Here is a 17,857-nt window from a genome sequence, read left to right as displayed (position 1 = left end):
GACATTACACGCATTCCTTGAGAAGCGAACCATTCTCTAACTAACCTAGACGTGTGTTCCGGATCGTACTGAAAGATCAAACGAAGTACATTCTGGAGGAATATTTACGTTACGATTATCATGGTTTATCGGAAAACAATTTATTCAATTAATGATGTGCCAAGTGATAAGTCAACATTTGCTCACATAAGATAGTCTTCTAAATTGTCACTCAGTTAAAATTTATAGTAGCCCAAAAGAGTCTAACAACATCAGATTTCGCAATAATATTAATAGTTATAAGTTATGTTACTAACACTTTTTTGAAAGTAGATGCCATAGGAAGCGACCACAAAATAGAGTTGTGTTTAGTTATTGTGCGAAGAAGTATCACAATCCAACATAAGAAATGTCCAATCGCCAGAAGTTCTGTGCGTGAAGTAAAGAGAAATCAATATAGTTAAAAATTTGGTGGATGCGTCGTCAGTCGCATCCGCCAAATTTAAGTCCTTTTTACATGACTTTTGGGTATTCAAATTAAATATAATAATTATAGTGTTTTAGAAAATACAATTATTTTATTATTTTAATAATATTAATAAAGAAATCAATAAATTATTTTATAAATTTAATACAATTTTTCTATTCATAAATTCCAAAATAGTCCTCCTTTTCAGTGCAGTGGAAACTGTAAATAAATAAAAATAATTGACAATTTAAAGAAAGACATTTATTGATTGTTAGGAGCACAATTTTCTCAGCACATTCTTCTGACAATTGAAATTTTAAACCAGTTAACATGTTAACTTGTGGTTTAGCAGAAATTGTTCAATCTTTAATATTCCTTATATCAAATTTGACTAGTTTTTTTTTTCATCATCATTGATCATCAACGTCATTGCCCACAGAGTGTGAGAGTGTGACATATTTTGAGTAAATTTCAAAATTGAATCTACCACATTTGATTAAAGTCCTAGGGTAATGTGTCTATGGATAGATAGTTTAACAATCTTTTATCATTGTAGGAAGTACAAGGGCTAATTTCTTTTGAATTACAGTATACGCATCATATCAAATGGTCTTCAGTGTGAAATTTATAATTATTGAATAAACAATCAAAACAATTTTCAAAATTAATAGCCTTCAACGAAACACCTGTAATCCTTTTAGCTTTTTTTTATTCTCACTAACGTTTTTAGAATTTAGAATTTTAACGGCATTAATTTTTTTTTTTTCATTTTTTCAGGATTTTACCATTACATTTATTTTTCATTGAACTCAAAATTTTACTAAATCAATATAAATTACATTATTTGAATGATAATCAGATGTTAAAATTTTTACATTTTTTATTTCAATGATAACCGTCATCGAAAACTGTTAAACCATGGGAATTCAGTTTGAATTTCGCACCATACCTTTCCGTCCATTTGGTAACGAGTTTAACATATTTACGAACGTTTTCCATAGTTTTATCAATAATTGTTACTCAATTTGGATTTTATTTTTTTTTTTTTCAATAAATTTTACTTTGTTTTCACAAATTTATTATTTTTATTTATTAATTAATTATTTTTTTATTTGGAGGTCGACACTGATCCTATTCTATTGAACTTGAATTCATCACTCCAAACACAAATATATTTTAGTGCCATTAATTGTTTCTCCAAATTTCTTTGGACACGACTGTTAAAGAATAAAACTGGTGTGGAAGTAAACCAATGGAATGTGTTTTCAGAGTTTTCCGATAACATTCAATTTGACATGAACAAGGAATTCTATAATAGAGAATTTTAATAACTTATTAAAAAATATAATCAAAATACAGGGTGTTTCACAACTTATCCGATAAACTTTAATCACATATGCATAACAAGTTTAAGTTAAAAAATAAATAAATAAAAATTTAACAGAAAACAAAATAATAAATAATAAATTTTATACAAACCATTTCTACAGAAGTTGTTCAAAATTGTTTCCATTGACTTGTACGCATGTTTTAGATATACATTGTTTTTTAAATGTCCCCATTGTTTTTAACCCAGGTTTGAAACAATAAGACATATAATAAAGATAAAACTTTAGTATTTTTTATCTCGTTTCTTGTTAGACTTTTATTACAATTATTTTTTATCAATTGACTCCTTATGTAATAGTATATAATCAATATATTATAGTGTATATAGTGAGAAAAAGGAATTATGGATACACGGTAATTATAACTGAATAAATGTAAAATAACTTTTTTTCATAAATATAATTACACCAAACATAGAACTATCGGTATGAAATCTGCCGAGATACCAATACAACATGAAAATCATTTGTTGAGAACGGTTTTTAATAAAATAACAATGTTTAATTTAAATTTTAAATTCATTGTTGGAAGTCACCTACGTATAACGAAAATTCGATAAAAAATACACATTAATTTTGTCTATTCAAATATTTACAGATCGGAAAGTACAATTCACCAATCCCACTACATATCTACTGAAGAATATACAAAATCAAAATGAATTAGTATAATTTTATGAGAAATAATTGCAAAATGTTAAATATCTTTATGTTTAATTAGTTGGAAAAATATTAAAACGGCAAAAAATGGTTTTTGTTAATTGACATTGATAAAAACAATGTAACATAAATTTATATTTCTATTAATAAATTAATTAATTAATTTTACAAATGAATTTAATTTAAAAAACAAAAAGATAACCTCAGCTTATTGTATTTATATGTCATACTTAACTATAATACTTTATTAATATTTAATTTCAATACCCAAAGATAACCTCTTGCATACTATCATTATTAGATGTCACCGCTGTTTTATTTCCATTATATCGTGCTTCCTCTCAATCTGCCTGTCCCTTAACATTAAGGATAAACCCCTAACATGATTAACTTATGCTACACCCCAGGACGGATCCACCTTGTCGTGGTCTTGGGGCTCAGTACCACTCCACAAGCCAGTGGTAGTGGGGAGCTAACGGATCCAACACCTGCAAGTTCAATCCATCCCCAGGAAGATCTCCGATCTTCCTCAGATTGGACTTGTTCTTCTCGAACCAGTTGACAGTGGGCTGGCGTCTACCTCAGCTTTAGTCTTCTGGTTTAGCTCACCCGCATACGTTTACACGTATGCGTTTTCCATCTGGGTTGTGATCTTTAGGATCGGTACCCGGGGAGGGGGGCGGTTTCTGTCTCTTACTTTCCCCTTATAAAAAAAAAACTTATGCTACACTCTCCTACATCTGTCCAAAACTCAAAGTTCAATGAGTTTTTTTCATTTATTTTTTTCACGCCGACACTCTTATTGAGCCCCAGTAACTAACAATATATAAAAGATTCAGCCTCTCGACATTAACAACAATAACAACCGGAACGCCTTCTAGAAATGATTGAATACAAGGTTGACTTTATGTGATTTCTAAAACAGTCAGGTGCAAATATGGGTGGCCACATCGCGGACCCACGACAGTTTGTGACACCTACCGTGTTCTCAGAGTCCCCGATGACGGTGACGACCTTCATTTTCATCATTTTTATAGCGGTGGACGTGAATTGTATGTTTAAATTACTAATGTTTTAATATATGTATTTTAGTTTTTATTTTCTGATTCCCATACATGATCTAGCTGATTCAAATCTCGATCGTAGTTGCCAAAAGGAAAAGAATTTTATCCTGGAGTACTTATGATAGTAGAAGGTGAGTGAATGAATAACGGGTTGCCAAGAGGACCTTATGTTAAAATTAAGAAAGGTGGATGCCAAATGATCACTTTAGTTGACCAAATTTTCAACGACTCTGGTCATTGGCTTCTCTTTACCTCATGTGCAGACCTTTTGGTCATTGGGTACCTCTTCTACACGCTTTCGACACAAAAATTAAGGACTCTACTTCGTGGTCATTTCGAATGGTAGCGGCCATGCACTGTCATACACCTGTTTTAATATAACCAAACTACCAGCAAAAAATAGGAGATATTGAATATTCGCTACTTTAACTGAATACCTTTGAAAATTTTCTTGTTTAATATAAAACGTATTTATTTGGCGAGCATTTCAATACTATTATTTTTTCAAATATATGGTGTATATTATTACAGATAAATAATTTTAGTTATTTTTCTTATTTTCTCGAGTCGTCCACAATTATACCTTTAGTGAGTGAAGTTGAAACCGATAAGGCACTTGGTATGATTGAGGGTTGTATGCACCAAGTCGATGTTTCGATAGCGATGGAAACATAACAAAGTGTGATAAGGAGATTTGTAAGGAGACAAAGAGAAACGCATAGTGTACGTAGAAGACCTGAACCAACCCAAAATGTAAGAAGGACTCCACAATATTGGCCACCTTAATACATCGCGGATTTGTCTAAGAAGTTCACGTTTTTAGAGGTGGCTTGATAATGGTTTGGGATAGCATCATTCTAGATCGCCGGACTCTATTGTATATTTGTGACGGCAACATGTACAGAGAAATGTACAGAAGAGATATCATCACAAACACTGTCAACCCCATTTCCGAAAAGGTAGGAGAGGAATTCCAGTTTTTAAACGACTGCGTATGGCTTCATAGGTCACGGAGTGTTCTTAACATGATGAGTAAACCTGAAATTTCGCATCCTGCTTTGCCATCAATGTCACCTGATCTGAATCCTATCGAACACATGTGGGATGTTATTCAAAGGGCGTTATATACTCATGAACCGGCTACTACCACAGTTCTGCAGTTACGGGCTGCCTTACTTTAAATCTGGGACAATATTTCTCAAGATACGATTGACAACTTATTACGTACTCATCGTATTCAAGCTGTTCTGGAAGATGGAGATAGTTACATATTCATCGTATTCAACCTGTTCTAGAAGCTAGAGGTAGCCTTTATTGAAATCTTTCATTTTGCAATTAAATTTATTTTAATTTTTTCTTAACACATCATTCAATAAGTTCCGAGACTAACCCAGAAATGTTCCTAGTAGTACCAAACTGGCCACGTTTCCCTAGAGTACGAACCTTTACATGAAACGTGTAAAAATTTCACGTCGATCGGACCACAAACAGCAGAGTTATCGAGGTTAGAGTAAAGTCACTTTGTAATTTGTTTGAAAAATGGAGAAAAGCGAGTTTCGCGTGGTGGTAAAATATTGTTTTTTAATGTGTAAAAACACCGTAGAAGCCCAGCAATGGCTTGAAAAACATTACCCGGATTCCTCTCCAACCAAATCGACGATTTGTCGGTGGTATGCTGAGTTTAAACGTGGTCGTACAAACAATTCGGAACATTCGGGTAGGCAATTGGAAGCCGTTACACCGGAAAATGTGAGTGAAGTGTTAAAAATCAAAATGAAAAATCACATAGTGAAGGTCCGTGTGATTGCAGAAATGACACAGATATCATCTGGAAACGGAACAAAACAGCAAGCCACAAGTTCATGACAACAAAGGCAAAATTGAACGAGTTGGGCTTTGATTTGCTTTCCCACCCCCCGTATTCGCCAGATTTAGCCCCCAGCGACTACTGGCTCTTTGCTGATTTAAAAAAAAATGCATCCAGGGAAAAAATTTGGCTCGAATGAGGAGGTCATTGCCGAAAGTGAATCCTATTTTGAAGCAAAGGATAAATCCTTTTATAAACATGGTATAGAAATGTTGGAAAGGCGTTGAAACGATTGTCTAAAAGGAGATTATATTGATGAATAAAAATGATTTTTGAAAAAAAAAATGTTGTTTTCGTTGTTAGTCTCGGAACTTATTGAACGATGTGTTACACTTTTAAAAGGTGCTGCATTGCTGAATTATATTATATTTACAAAAAATTAACGTACTTTGAGAAAACACATTTGACAATATTTAAACTTTCCTTCTTTTAGCCGAACTTGCCAACAGTTTATTTTATTTTCTAGATTCACATGCTGATTAATTTCATAAAATTTCACTTTACCTCAAGATAATGCAAAACCACACACTTGGGGATTATGAAATGGCCAGTGAATAGTCTCGAAATAAATTCGTTAGAACATATTTGGGACTTTTTAGGGCGACGCATAAAAAATCTGAACCCAGCAAATAATCTTCAAGAATTAGCTCAACAGCTTCAGAGAGAATGGAACAATGTACCCCAAGACTTGATTAGCCGGTTGATGCAATTAATGCCTCAACGTTGTGTCGAACTTCGAAAAAGTAGAGGGGGACATATTTACTATTAAATGTAGGGACATATTTAATTTTTCTATTCTATAAAATTACATTAATTTGAATATTAGCGCATATTCTCATTTTTTTACACCCTTCTCTACTATGATTAAATTTTACAAAATTTATTATTCAGTTGTTTTAATAAGGGTGTTAGCTATAAATGATCAAAACATTTCGGTATATTTATTAAATAAAAAGTTACAAATACTTTTTGAATATTTCATTGTGACTAGTTTAGATAGTAATAATATTTAAAAGAGAATGTGCTCATTACTTTTGTTAGAGGTTACTGTGTCGTACAGAAAATAAAAAAAACAGAGGAAGAGAAGACAGGTTAAACGGCGATGGTGTGTACGACCAATTAATTGTGGAAAAAGGCTACAAAATGATTATTACCATTTACAAAGAGATGAGAAATAAAGATCAGGACTACTCTTTTAATTACATCCGAATCCGAATGACAGTTAATGTGTTTGATGAATTGTTGGACCTTGTTAAAGAACCATTAACAAAAACTTCTAGGAGACCATCTATTCCAGCAGAATGCAATCTATTATTTACTATTCAGTAAGTAAATTTTTATATAGACAATATGTGACTAAAAAATATTTTTACATTTCAGATTATTAGCATGAGAAGATTGTTTACAGTCAGTTGTAAATGCACATCGAATGGGTAAATCTACTGTTTCTGTGATTTTTAAAAAGACCTGTTTAATTATTTGGAACATACTTCAACCATTGTTTATGCCCACAATGAATGAGAATAACTGGAAACAAAATGTAGAAGGTTTTGCAAACAAGTGGAATTTATCTAATTGCATCGGTGCTACGGATGGAAAGCATAAAACAACCAAACAATTCTGGTCCCACTTATTTCAATTATGAGTGCGTATTTTTCATAAGACAATTTTTGCGCAGTCTGAAATGGTTGAAAAGAAAAGAAAGACTTGGTGCTCAAAATGCTCAACAAAGTGCCGTCAACTATATATAGAAACATTTTAATGAATTATGTAAATAATAAAGGAAGTGTTCATTGGCAAAATGATGTAGTCAATAGATTTTAATATTTTTTTTTATTTATACTCATTTCGTAAATAAATATAAATTAAACAATCTTTATTAATGTTATTTTTTTATTCTAAAAATATCCAAAAATATTTTTTTTGTTCAAAATTTGAACTATTCCCATTACCTTCTGCTTGACAGTTTCACTGACAATTTCCAATAAACTATCGGCTAAACCAGTGAAACTTTCCTGGTTGAGCAGCAGGTGCTTGAGGCATTCTTAATTTTTCAGCAGTTTCTGCTGTACTTCTCATAACAGAACCAATGTCATTACTCTCCTCATGTTCCTTCCTTTTACGTCCTTTTGAAATTGAACTGCCGTCGCAAAAGACAGGGGATAACACGTTTAAACATACACTCTCACTTACTGCAGCTGAAGAAATTTGTTCAGTATTGTAGTTTTTATATGTTTGGCAGAAAACTCCCCTGCCTTTATGCTCGTCAGCTCAATATTTTCATCCACAATACTTAATGGGTTGTGCACTTGTGGATGCTTGATTTTTGTGATATTCTTGTTTTGGAATGTCTTCGAGTACATTGCTTTCACGTCTAAAATACATAAATAAATAAATAAATATACAATGCTGAACACGTACTACTAATACTTGGAAGTATAACATTGCCCAGAAATAATAAACTCGATAGTTCAAGTTCCTTGGACCCTCAGACCTCACTTGTTTTCTGATGCACGAAATGTATGTGATTGAGTAGTGTACAGTAAACGTTTACAAACTTGTTGTACGTAAAAATATTACCCACTTTAAAGTCTGAGAGCTAATTTTTACGTATGTTGTACGGAATATTGATAAACATTTTGAATTAATATTACCATTTTTCGCCAGACACTTTAAAGATCGAAACAAACAAAAACATAATCTTACTTATAGTCTGAGATTTAATTTTTATATATGATTTTTAGAGGACTATTTCAATACTTTTTGTAAGTTGCCAGACCAATCGTAGGGGCTAAACATCCCCTAGGTACATTTACAAGTGTCGCTGTAAGTACGAGCGTGTGCGTAATAATTTAATGCCTTTTTAAGACAACTTCTTTGAAATTATCTTGTTAATAGTCTAAAATGTTATAAAATTTCTCTCTAAATTGTGGGTTTGGCTTATATTATATATTTAAATAACATTATATTCCGTAATTTTTGGCACAGAAACAAAAATTTAGCTTATAATTATCGAAGTTATTAACCTAATAAAATTTTAATTAACGGGAAGTCTTGGTCAGACTTATCTGTATAAGTCATAGATAAACTTTGTGGTATGTATATGTTGGTAATGAATACAAAGAGCTTGGTGATTTACGGCGGATACTTTGAATAACTAGCAAAAGTGATAATGTCACAGTAATTTTTTAAACTAAATCGACAAGAAATACTTTGTGTAAAACTTTAGGTAATGAACTCATTATCTATTTATATACTAACGCATATATAAGAGGTCTGTCATTTTTCGAAGCGTTTGAGCTCGACCGTCACATTTTGTTACCCTGGATCGTTAATGGTTTAACATTCAATATATATATATATATATATATATATATATATATATTCATTAATATTCACTATATTTGTGGCATGACCTTTGGCTTCTACAATATAACTGTTTGGCATCTTTTAAGCATATAATCCTCCAATCTCTCAATGTGTCAACAGGAATTAGTTGCTCATGCTGCTCATGTATGGTTTAAAGAAGTTTTTGTTTGCTTTTGATGTTTTTTGTTCGGATGAGAATATTAACAAAGATGTTCAATAGGATTTAGATCGGGAGACTGAGCCGGCCATTCAAGCACAGTTAAGTTTTTCGTTAGAAGGCACTCTTTAATAATTTTAGACTTGTGTTTGGGATCGTTGTCTTATTGAAATAACCAACGAAGTGTCATCTCTTTCTCGGCAAATGGTAACATGATGTTTTCCAAAACGTCCCTCTATTGAAAACGATCCATTTTACCCTCCACTTGAATCAAAGGTACAACTTTGGATCAAGAACAGCATCCCCAAACCATAATGCTTCCGGCACCATCTTTCTATAGGAATGACCATCCGACCAAAACAAATTAAATTTACCTACTGTCGTCACTCCGAAGGACAGTGTTTCATTTTTCCGGAGTCCATGACAAGTGGGAATTTACACAAAATCATCGAAATAGCACTGTGTATAATGTATTTAGGCATTACTACGTTAAAACCGACCGAAAATTTAAGAACAATTAACCGCAAATAAAATAATATTGCGTACCTACTAGTACAGGAATCAGCAACTCAATTATAAGAAACAATGAATATTAATATCATATACAAAATTAAATAGAAATTAATATTTAATCAGAAAACCTTAAAAAAGCTGTTATAATCAAATTTAGATTTATTTAATTTTAATTACATAATCATTATGATTGACCTAGAACTTCCATGGTAAATTATTTTTTTCGATTCGACTTAATTTCCAATCGTGCATCAACGGATATGAAATAAAAAAATTAAATTTTACGATATTAAAAGTACTTTTGTACCTCTAGTCTTTATAACAGAATAAACCGACTTGTTACCGATTTATAGATCCTAAGAGAATGGTTCATCCACAATCATCGAACTAGCACTGTGAGTAATATTTAAAATTGTTGTCACGTCTCACTGCGTTCGGCCACTTCCACAAATTACAACTATTGCTTTCCTAAATTGAAGTGAATAATAAATGATTATAGACATTAGGTTAAAACCGAGCGAAAATTTAAGAACAATTAACCGCAAATAAAATAATATTCCATAAAAAAACGTATCCGACAAACAGACCTAAACACAAACTAGCGAATTTGTTTAAAATCATTACAACAAATTTGAATGAAAAATCTCAAGGGATAAAAGTATAATTTTGAAAAATATTTCATACTTTCTTTAACCACTATATATGTATTGGAATCCGCAACTCAATTATAAGAAACAATTAATATTAATATCAAATATAGAATAGTAGATAAATGTGATTTTCGCAATTAAATATAAATTAATATTTAATCAGAAAACCTTAAAAAAGCTGTTAAAATCAAATTTTGGTTTATTTAATCTTAATTACACAATCATTATGATTAGCTAGAACTTCCATAGTCAATTATTTTTTTCGATTCGATTTAATTCCCTATCGTGTGTCAACGGACAAGAAGTTAAAAAAATTAAATTTTACGATATTAAAAGTACCTCTGGTCCCTATAACAGAATAAACCGACTTGTTATAGATCCTAAAAGCATGGTTCATATACAGGCTGGTTGGTAATCACAAAAAGAAATTCACATATCTAGTCTGGAATATGCCATATTTGAGAAAAAACTTGTTTCGGAGATTTTTAGCTGTTTGGCATCTATATCTATATCTTTGTCTTTAACTCAATTGAAATTGGTAGACATATTTAGTGTGAGGGTAAACATTTCAACGCCGTTGAATTTTACCCCAAGAAAGTGAAAGATGTAGAATTTGTAACCATTTGTGTATTATTTCAGTAATCTGTTGAAGTGTTTCATGAAGCATCAATTGATTGCACAAATTTATTATTAAAAACAAACCTTATAAATATTTCTATAATTCACATTCCATATAAAAAGAGAAAAATGTACAGAATATTCAAATGATTCTAAGCAGTATAGGTCTCTAATCTAATTGGTTACACAAATATAGGTAGGTACAAAAAGTAATAATGATAATTAGGTAACTACAGGTCACATGTATGAAAATGGTTACTTAAATAACATTGCTGAGGATGTCTTTTAATATACTCTGAACAAATGAGAATTAGGAGACAATAAATATCAATAATTAAAAAAAAAGTATGTATGAAGAAACAAACTGCTCATTGTACTATTAGAGTGATCATATATCAACGTGGCAGCGTTTAATAAATACATATACAAGTTCAAAAATGGTTCATATCAAAAGCATATAAAGAGTATAATTTTTGGCTAATTTCAAAAAACATTGTTCATTATCTGAATCCCTAATCATAACACTATGATCAAACCGAAAGGTATATACACATTATGTCACAGCTAAAAAAATATCTTGGAAAGAAGAATATAAACAAACGATGACTCGAATCCTACATCCGCGAGCCCTTTTGTTGCAACACCTTCGCCCTGTCTTCGCGCTCGCCCCGCAAAGTTTCAGCGCTCTCTGGCTGTCCGTACTCGCGGCTCACAACGCAGAGAAACTCGGCATGCTCATCTGCCCCATAATTATACTGTGATCCAATGTTTATCAGTTGTTCAAACTTCCAGCCGTCCGACATCGTTGACACCATCTAAAAAAATCATTAATAAATTCTTGATCTTTAAAATTCTTAAATTGTTTTTCAAAATTTTGAAAATAATGCAGAAACATTACCATTAAAAAGTATCTTATCAAGTAGACTTTTACTTGTACTATTAAGATAAGATAATTTTGTTACAAAACTTTGTTGAATATTTAATTCCAACAACACAATTCTCATAACAAGAAATCCACATTAAATGAATCACTTTTATGTGCCATGTTATCAACATAATGATTCATAATAAAACCAAAAAGGACATGGCATGATAAACACCTGAGTTAATTCATCCTCGTGACATTGCAACACCCTATAAACATGTTTTTTGCCATCTTTGCTTGGCCTGTTGTCCCTGTGCATAATCCGCTCCTTGACCAAGGTGATTAATTCGGCGATATTGTAGAATTCCGCTTCCTCCAGAACACCCTCTTCAGCCAGTCCCTTGTTAATCACCAATTTGCCGTGTCTCAAATAGTTTAACACTGGGGAAAAGTAGTTTGGATCTCTGTCGATTAAATAAGCACCAGTATCGTCCTAAAACAATTCAATAATCAGCTGAAAAACACGAAAAATCGACCACGAAGCACTCACTTTGTCCGATATTAGATCGCTGTCTTCCTGCACAAGTCTGTATAAAAATGAATTTGGGTCGCGTGCTAGTGTCGTCTTCGTCGTGAGAAAATACGATCCACCAACATTCAATTTAACCCACTGTTTGTTGCCGTTTTTTAAAAATGATTGTTTATTGTCAGTTGAATTCACTACATGGTGCGCCATTTTTATTTGAACTGTTGGGAAATCGGTTGCATAGTATCGAAATCGCATTGGACCTTTCCAAATATATTTTTTATATAATGAAATTATATATTTAAACTGAAAATTTTGATATATGTTAAATACATATTATTTAGTGTTTCATTATTTATTGTTGAGGAATGCAATTGCACATTGATACTTGGAACCCCTCTGTTTGTAGTTTTTAGTTTTTAACATTTGTTGTAACACGTTTCTAGTCGAGTGCACACTTTGTAATAATATAATAAACGTTTAGTGTTCTTGTAACTTCGACTATTATCCTCATCACACTCACACCTCAGTTTTCAAAATTTATATGTTATTTTATTGAAAAATCGATTTAAACTGAATAAAATTCTTTTATTTGTTTATTTCAGACATATAATTATTAAATATATTTAATATACATATTTGTTATAATCTCAAAAAATATCCAAAATAAATTTACGATATGAAATACAGCTTATAAACTAAAATACACGTAAAATAATTATGAAAATATATTCTTTACATGTTTAAATATGATCACAATAGTAACTAGCTTGAAGCAACTTGCTTTAGAGGATCTTCCAAATATGAAGCTAAAGCATTAGCTTTCTCCTTTAACATTCCAAACCCCACATTGTTCCTGGCATACAAACAAAGGAGCTGATTCGAAACCTGTGTGATTGCAATTCGACCATCCATACATTCCATCAGTATCATTTGCGGATGCTCCTCCCTGAACGCATTTCTCCCATTCTTTTCGTAGGCGCCCCAAATGTTACTGGCAATTGCCGCCGTTACTCTAGCATCTTTATCACCATAGCCGCTGTATGCCAACAAAGTTCCATCTTGATTCAGCAATCTGAAAATCAAAACTGGTAAGTAAGGTAAAGTGTGTCAGTCTGAACCGTTGGCACTTACAGGGTATTTTCTACACCACCGGTGTTCGCTTGGCTGAGAACTTGAGTAAGGACTTTGGGTTTTAACATTTTTATTTTGATTGGGAGTGCTAACCTAAAATTGCTTTTGTGACAGTACCAGGGTTTTTGTCATTTATAGGTTATGACTTAGTTTTGTCGCAAAAGTACATATCTCATATCTAATTTGTTCCAATAATGCACACGTACTAAACTCTTTAACTTATTTAATGTAGATTAATTAAATGAATTAGAATTTTAGTTTACAATATCCATTTAACCTAATGTCAGTTTTATGGTGGCAGCAATGATTTTCATAGCATTGTTATTTTTATTGAGTTTTGTGTTTATTTCCATATTTTTGTGCTTTAGTTTTGTGTTATTTTAGTTTAAATAGGTGCAAATAAATAATTTCACAAGTTTTGGTGAGTTTTCATTGCATTACGTACTTTTATAAGTAAGATAAATCTGACAAATAGAAAACTATTACTGTATTATATTATTATTAACAACTTTACGTCAGTAATTCTAAACCTTTCTATCATGTTTATTGTAATTTAAAGCTTCGTAAATTCTATAATAAACATTATGTCTAAACTTTTAAAATATGCATGTCATTCTCTATTCCCGTTAGTGGTTCTATAAAATTAGTTAAAACTTGGGACTATTTTTCAGTCATCAATGTAAACAGTTGAGGGTAAATTAGAGGGTAGTCTCTAACACCACCCGTGATAAGAAATGTGACTTACTGAACTCATTTATATAAATTATAAAAACTATGTGATTAGTATATGTAGGGTAAAATAAATAACTTGACATGATCTGGTCAGTTCTTGCTATTATATACATAAAACTTCTTTAAAATCATTCCACTTTTAGATTATTACCATAGATCCATGACAATCACGTCTAATACTCCAATAATCATCCAATTTATTGTAAGTTTTTCTCTCTCGTTTGTTGTAGTTTAGAGCTTCACAAATCCTACAATAATGCACTCCCCTGGTTTTGAAATAAGCATGTTCGTTTTCTATTCTGAAGTACTTCCTCCACTGGTGATATTTTACGTATTCTCCAGTTACGTTTAATTGTTTTACAAATTTAGCTAAATCTTCAGGTGTACTAAAGTCCTCAGTTGTGATGTACGAATCAAGGGGCAAAGTCCTGTCGTAACTTTTTTTTGAACCACCCATAACAATCGGTATTGTAAATTTACTCAGCGAGTTCCACCATACTTTTTCCGTTATGTATTCGTCACAGTTGGAATTTTCAAACGCCAAATAAAACATGTATTCATTTAATTTAGTACAGTCAGCTGAAATATGCCCAGGACAACTGAAATGGATTAATTTAGTGTGCTAACGTGTTTTTAAATTGATTGTTAGTACCCATTTTTAAGTTCTTTTCCACAATCTCCGTAAACATCGACGCGTATAAATTTGGACAGCTTTTTGACGTAATCCCATCGGTGGTTCTGTCCGCCACAATTTGAACCCATGACAGCCACGAGTACGTCCCTCCTTTTCGTCACGTTAACAGGCACGCCTTCGATTGCCTCCTTTATAAACGTCCTCCCGTATGGCACCGGGATTTCCGCATCCATCCTGTAACTAAAATTTAAAAAAGACAGAAACATTAAACCGGGTACAACCTGTAGGTCATGGACCAGTTAAATACACCATCGAAAGAATTGAGGTGGTACGAGAAACGTTTTGAGAAAGTATGATACGGACTCTCGTCGGTCAAAAACGTCCATATTTGATCAGGATTGCGTTGTTGGATATTTTTAGGGAGGTCCCTCGTTCCTTCCATCTCATGCATCTGGAAAACAACCATATCCGCGGTGGTAAGTTCCTCGTCTTTATACGTTATTCTGCAGTTCTTGGTCGAACAGTGTTCGAACGGATCGTGGCTGGAACATTGAGTGTTTGTGTGAGAATGGTTCGTTTTACGAATTGAACTGAACTCACTCAACGTTAGTAAACTGTTGGATGTGACGATAGGCGATTGCGGGCCCGTATTTCCATATCAGGATTGTAAAGTTCTTGTCGGATGGTTTTGGTGGAGGTTCGTTAAGGAATAGTATTCTTCCCAACTCCGACATGTTCGACCTCTATAAAAGTCTATAGTTAAAGGCTATATTTCAAAAATTAAATTTTAATTTTTTTCCTAAACATTCGTTAGTTCTTATACTGAAATAACTGCTTAGCTATTATTTTTATCTTAGTATTTTAGTCACTTCTATAATTATCTATAAAAGAATAATAATGAAAAATATATTGTATTTCTGATTTATTCTTAAAATATTAATCATTTTTAGTTGAGGGTTGTCTATATTACCAGTTTCACGCGTTCATTCCACCATTCCTCGAGGCGTTTGTTGATTTCTTGGTTGTATACTGTTTTGCTCGTTGTGATACTACTTCTACTGGTTGTTGTAGTACTAGAAGGAAATTTAGTGGTGCTTACTTTTGGTGGCTCAGCTTTTAAAACTTTTATTTGTTCGTTATTGAAATTGATTAAATATGCACGACTCGGGTTACTTGTCACATAAAAGTACAGCAGTCCTGCGAACATTAACACTGAAAGGAAAATGCATTTCCTTTTGACACTATGAATGTATTGTATCATGTTTAATTGAGTAAAATGTATCACGTATAAATATACTGTGTTTGCACTCTACTTTATCTTTTATCTAGCTAACGACAATTTAACGATTTAGGTGCTATTTCAGGCGTTACAAAAACTCGTAGATAATTATGTATGTAGGTATGTAAATTTCTCCTACTTTTTAATGATAAATATTTAAATAGTAATAATATACATAATATTAATTATAATTATTAGATATCCATATTTATTCTTTGCTGGTTTAGAGAGACCAGCTCCTTTTAGTCTTCGTTTGATGGTACTCACCAACACACTGAGTTCGATTTTTTTTTATTTATTCACTGGTAAAAGTGTCGCAAACAACAAGCGTTTTTGTTTTAATGTATAAAACACCGTTATTCTTTCGTTATCTACCACTTTTCAGTACTCCTTCAATTGTTTAAACTTAAGTCTACTGCAATTTTACCATTTTCTACAATCTGTTGTTTAATTTATATCGATAAATGGACACTTCTAGGCATTTTTAGCTTTAAGGAACGATGTCAAACACAAAAATAAATTACAAAATGTATTGTATTGAATATAAGGTTTAGTTGCTTTACTTATGAACCCTATCCGAAATAAAATGTAGTGTAAAAACTGTGTAAATAAAGATATCCGTATATATATATATATATATATATATATATATATTGAGGTTTGAAATGTTTAGGCACTTATTAATTATAAAATCAATTTAAATTAAAAAGAATTAAAACGATCATTGTGGGGCTCAAAATATATATGAATTTTGGATCGTTCAGTACAATACAGTCCAAGTGTTGACTCGGTCGAATGACTCGATTGCGAGAAAAAACTATCAAATACAATATTCGAACAATCGACAAAACATCAAGGATTCGCCGATCACTAGTATCGAATAAACAATTTTAGATTTATAGTCGTTATGAATGTGACATTTCGCATTAAAAAATTTCTTACAGAGTATTAAAAATGGAAGTCAACGAAGAGAAAATTCGGTTCAGTTTTTCTTTAATAAAGGCGAAAATGCAAACAAGACGGCTAAAATTGTGAATGGTGTTTATGGTCTCGATACTGTAACAGCTAATTACGTGCAATTTTGTTGAAACAACTGGTATTTTAAAGATGCACCTTGCATTTTTGATCGAGACGATGATGGTGGGCGTACAGAAAAAGTGGAATTTTTGGTTTAGATACATTTGCATGTAGCTACGTTTTCAGCAACTTGAGATTCTAAAGCACTTGAAATACCTGCTCACAATTTCACAACATTCTGAAGCACTGTGAAATGTTTTGCTTTTAAATGTTTTTGCATATTTGAGGTAACTCCACCAAGTGGAACGGATTGTAATCCATCGCGATTTGAATTTGCGATGTGTGGTTGTTTCAATATAAACTGTAAAAGGTGTTAAACCGAACGCCCACGTTGTCCCACATCTGAAGCGAGATCAGTGTGATCACAATTTATAATATCGTATGCTCTAGTAGAACGCGTTTTGCACTGTTACGATCCTTGTGATAAGTGAGCGATTCGAGTAATACTACATACTTTGCATCAAAAAATTCGTTTACTTCGCATCTGGACCAGTATCAGATCCTTAATATCGAGTAGATACTATCTCCACACCACTGTTGGTATATATATATATATATATATATATATATATATATATATATATATATATATATATATATCTCAGAGGATCATGTGAAACGCAAATAGTACTGGTGGTTGTATATAGTACTTGCGTGGAATCAGTGAAAGTGCTAAACGTAGATGATATACGAGCCGAGCATGACGTTTCATGCTAGTATACAGGTTGGAGATTTTAACTGGAATAAATTCGCTACCAGAAAGCTGAATAATATTTCGAAACATTCTCAAGACACGTCAACGTTTGACTGTGTTTAACTACCTTCTTCACGCAAAATTTAAAATTTTGCCTTTCAAGGAAGGCGGAAACCACTCCT

General features: G+C 32.1%; 4 protein-coding genes across 5 annotated transcripts in view; 1 reads left to right on the top strand and 3 right to left on the bottom strand.

Moving 5' to 3' along the window:
* Nucleotides 1-10,786: 10,786 nt before the first annotated feature.
* On the bottom strand, nt 10,787-12,335 carry LOC109594670 (BTB/POZ domain-containing protein KCTD5). The gene is made up of 3 exons (XM_020009911.2): nt 12,150-12,335; nt 11,835-12,092; nt 10,787-11,549 (listed from the first exon to the last, which is right to left on the bottom strand). Exons 1-3 carry the CDS (start codon nt 12,333-12,335, stop codon nt 11,349-11,351), a joined length of 645 nt encoding a protein of 214 aa, XP_019865470.1. The 3' UTR covers nt 10,787-11,348.
* Nucleotides 12,336-12,692: 357 nt separating this feature from the next.
* LOC109594681 (ragulator complex protein LAMTOR2 homolog) lies at nt 12,693-13,489 on the bottom strand. Its single transcript, XM_020009921.2, has 2 exons — nt 13,260-13,489; nt 12,693-13,200 (listed from the first exon to the last, which is right to left on the bottom strand). Exons 1-2 carry the CDS (start codon nt 13,325-13,327, stop codon nt 12,891-12,893), a joined length of 378 nt encoding a protein of 125 aa, XP_019865480.1. The 5' UTR covers nt 13,328-13,489; the 3' UTR covers nt 12,693-12,890.
* A 75-nt stretch (nt 13,490-13,564) lies between these two features.
* The window catches only part of LOC109594680 (uncharacterized), a 28,742-nt gene continuing 24,449 nt past the window's right edge, over nt 13,565-17,857 (top strand). The window contains exon 1 of one of the 2 annotated variants that reach the window (XM_049962534.1): nt 13,565-13,680. The gene's annotated coding sequence lies outside the window, so the exon portion shown is untranslated. Of the gene's footprint in view, nt 13,681-15,080; nt 15,102-17,857 lie in introns of those variants that run through there. The other variant, XM_049962547.1, reaches the window with a different exon arrangement.
* Nucleotides 13,872-15,901, bottom strand: LOC109594679 (alpha-(1,3)-fucosyltransferase 7). The gene is made up of 5 exons (XM_020009920.2): nt 15,596-15,901; nt 15,226-15,368; nt 14,907-15,167; nt 14,644-14,859; nt 13,872-14,590 (listed from the first exon to the last, which is right to left on the bottom strand). The coding sequence occupies exons 1-5, from the start codon at nt 15,884-15,886 to the stop codon at nt 14,131-14,133; spliced, it is 1,371 nt and encodes a 456-aa protein (XP_019865479.2). The 5' UTR covers nt 15,887-15,901; the 3' UTR covers nt 13,872-14,130.

This window comes from Aethina tumida, chromosome 1 (assembly GCF_024364675.1).
Source record: "Aethina tumida isolate Nest 87 chromosome 1, icAetTumi1.1, whole genome shotgun sequence".
Taxonomy (NCBI): Eukaryota; Metazoa; Arthropoda; class Insecta; order Coleoptera; family Nitidulidae; genus Aethina; species Aethina tumida.
The sequence above is the reverse complement of the archived record's forward strand: the minus strand, read 5'-3'. Positions and strand labels throughout refer to the sequence as shown.

Bases quoted from the DNA above. Each gene is read 5' to 3' on its own strand.
- LOC109594670 (XM_020009911.2), bottom strand. From the start codon at position 12,335: ATGGCGCACCATGTAGTGAATTCAACTGACAATAAACAATCATTTTTA. The intron at 12,093-12,149 runs GTGAGTGCTTCG...GAATTGTTTTAG, and splicing joins GCGATCTAATATCGGACAAA to GACGATACTGGTGCTTATTT. The intron at 11,550-11,834 runs GTGTTTATCATG...TGATTTTTTTAG, and splicing joins ACGAGGATGAATTAACTCAG to ATGGTGTCAACGATGTCGGA.
- LOC109594681 (XM_020009921.2), bottom strand. From the start codon at position 13,327: ATGTTAAAACCCAAAGTCCTTACTCAAGTTCTCAGCCAAGCGAACACC. The intron at 13,201-13,259 runs GTAAGTGCCAAC...TTTGATTTTCAG, and splicing joins GGTGGTGTAGAAAATACCCT to ATTGCTGAATCAAGATGGAA.
- LOC109594679 (XM_020009920.2), bottom strand. From the start codon at position 15,886: ATGATACAATACATTCATAGTGTCAAAAGGAAATGCATTTTCCTTTCA. The intron at 15,369-15,595 runs GTAATATAGACA...AGACTTTTATAG, and splicing joins GGAATGAACGCGTGAAACTG to AGGTCGAACATGTCGGAGTT. The intron at 14,591-14,643 runs GTACTAACAATC...AATCCATTTCAG, and splicing joins GGAAAAGAACTTAAAAATGG to TTGTCCTGGGCATATTTCAG.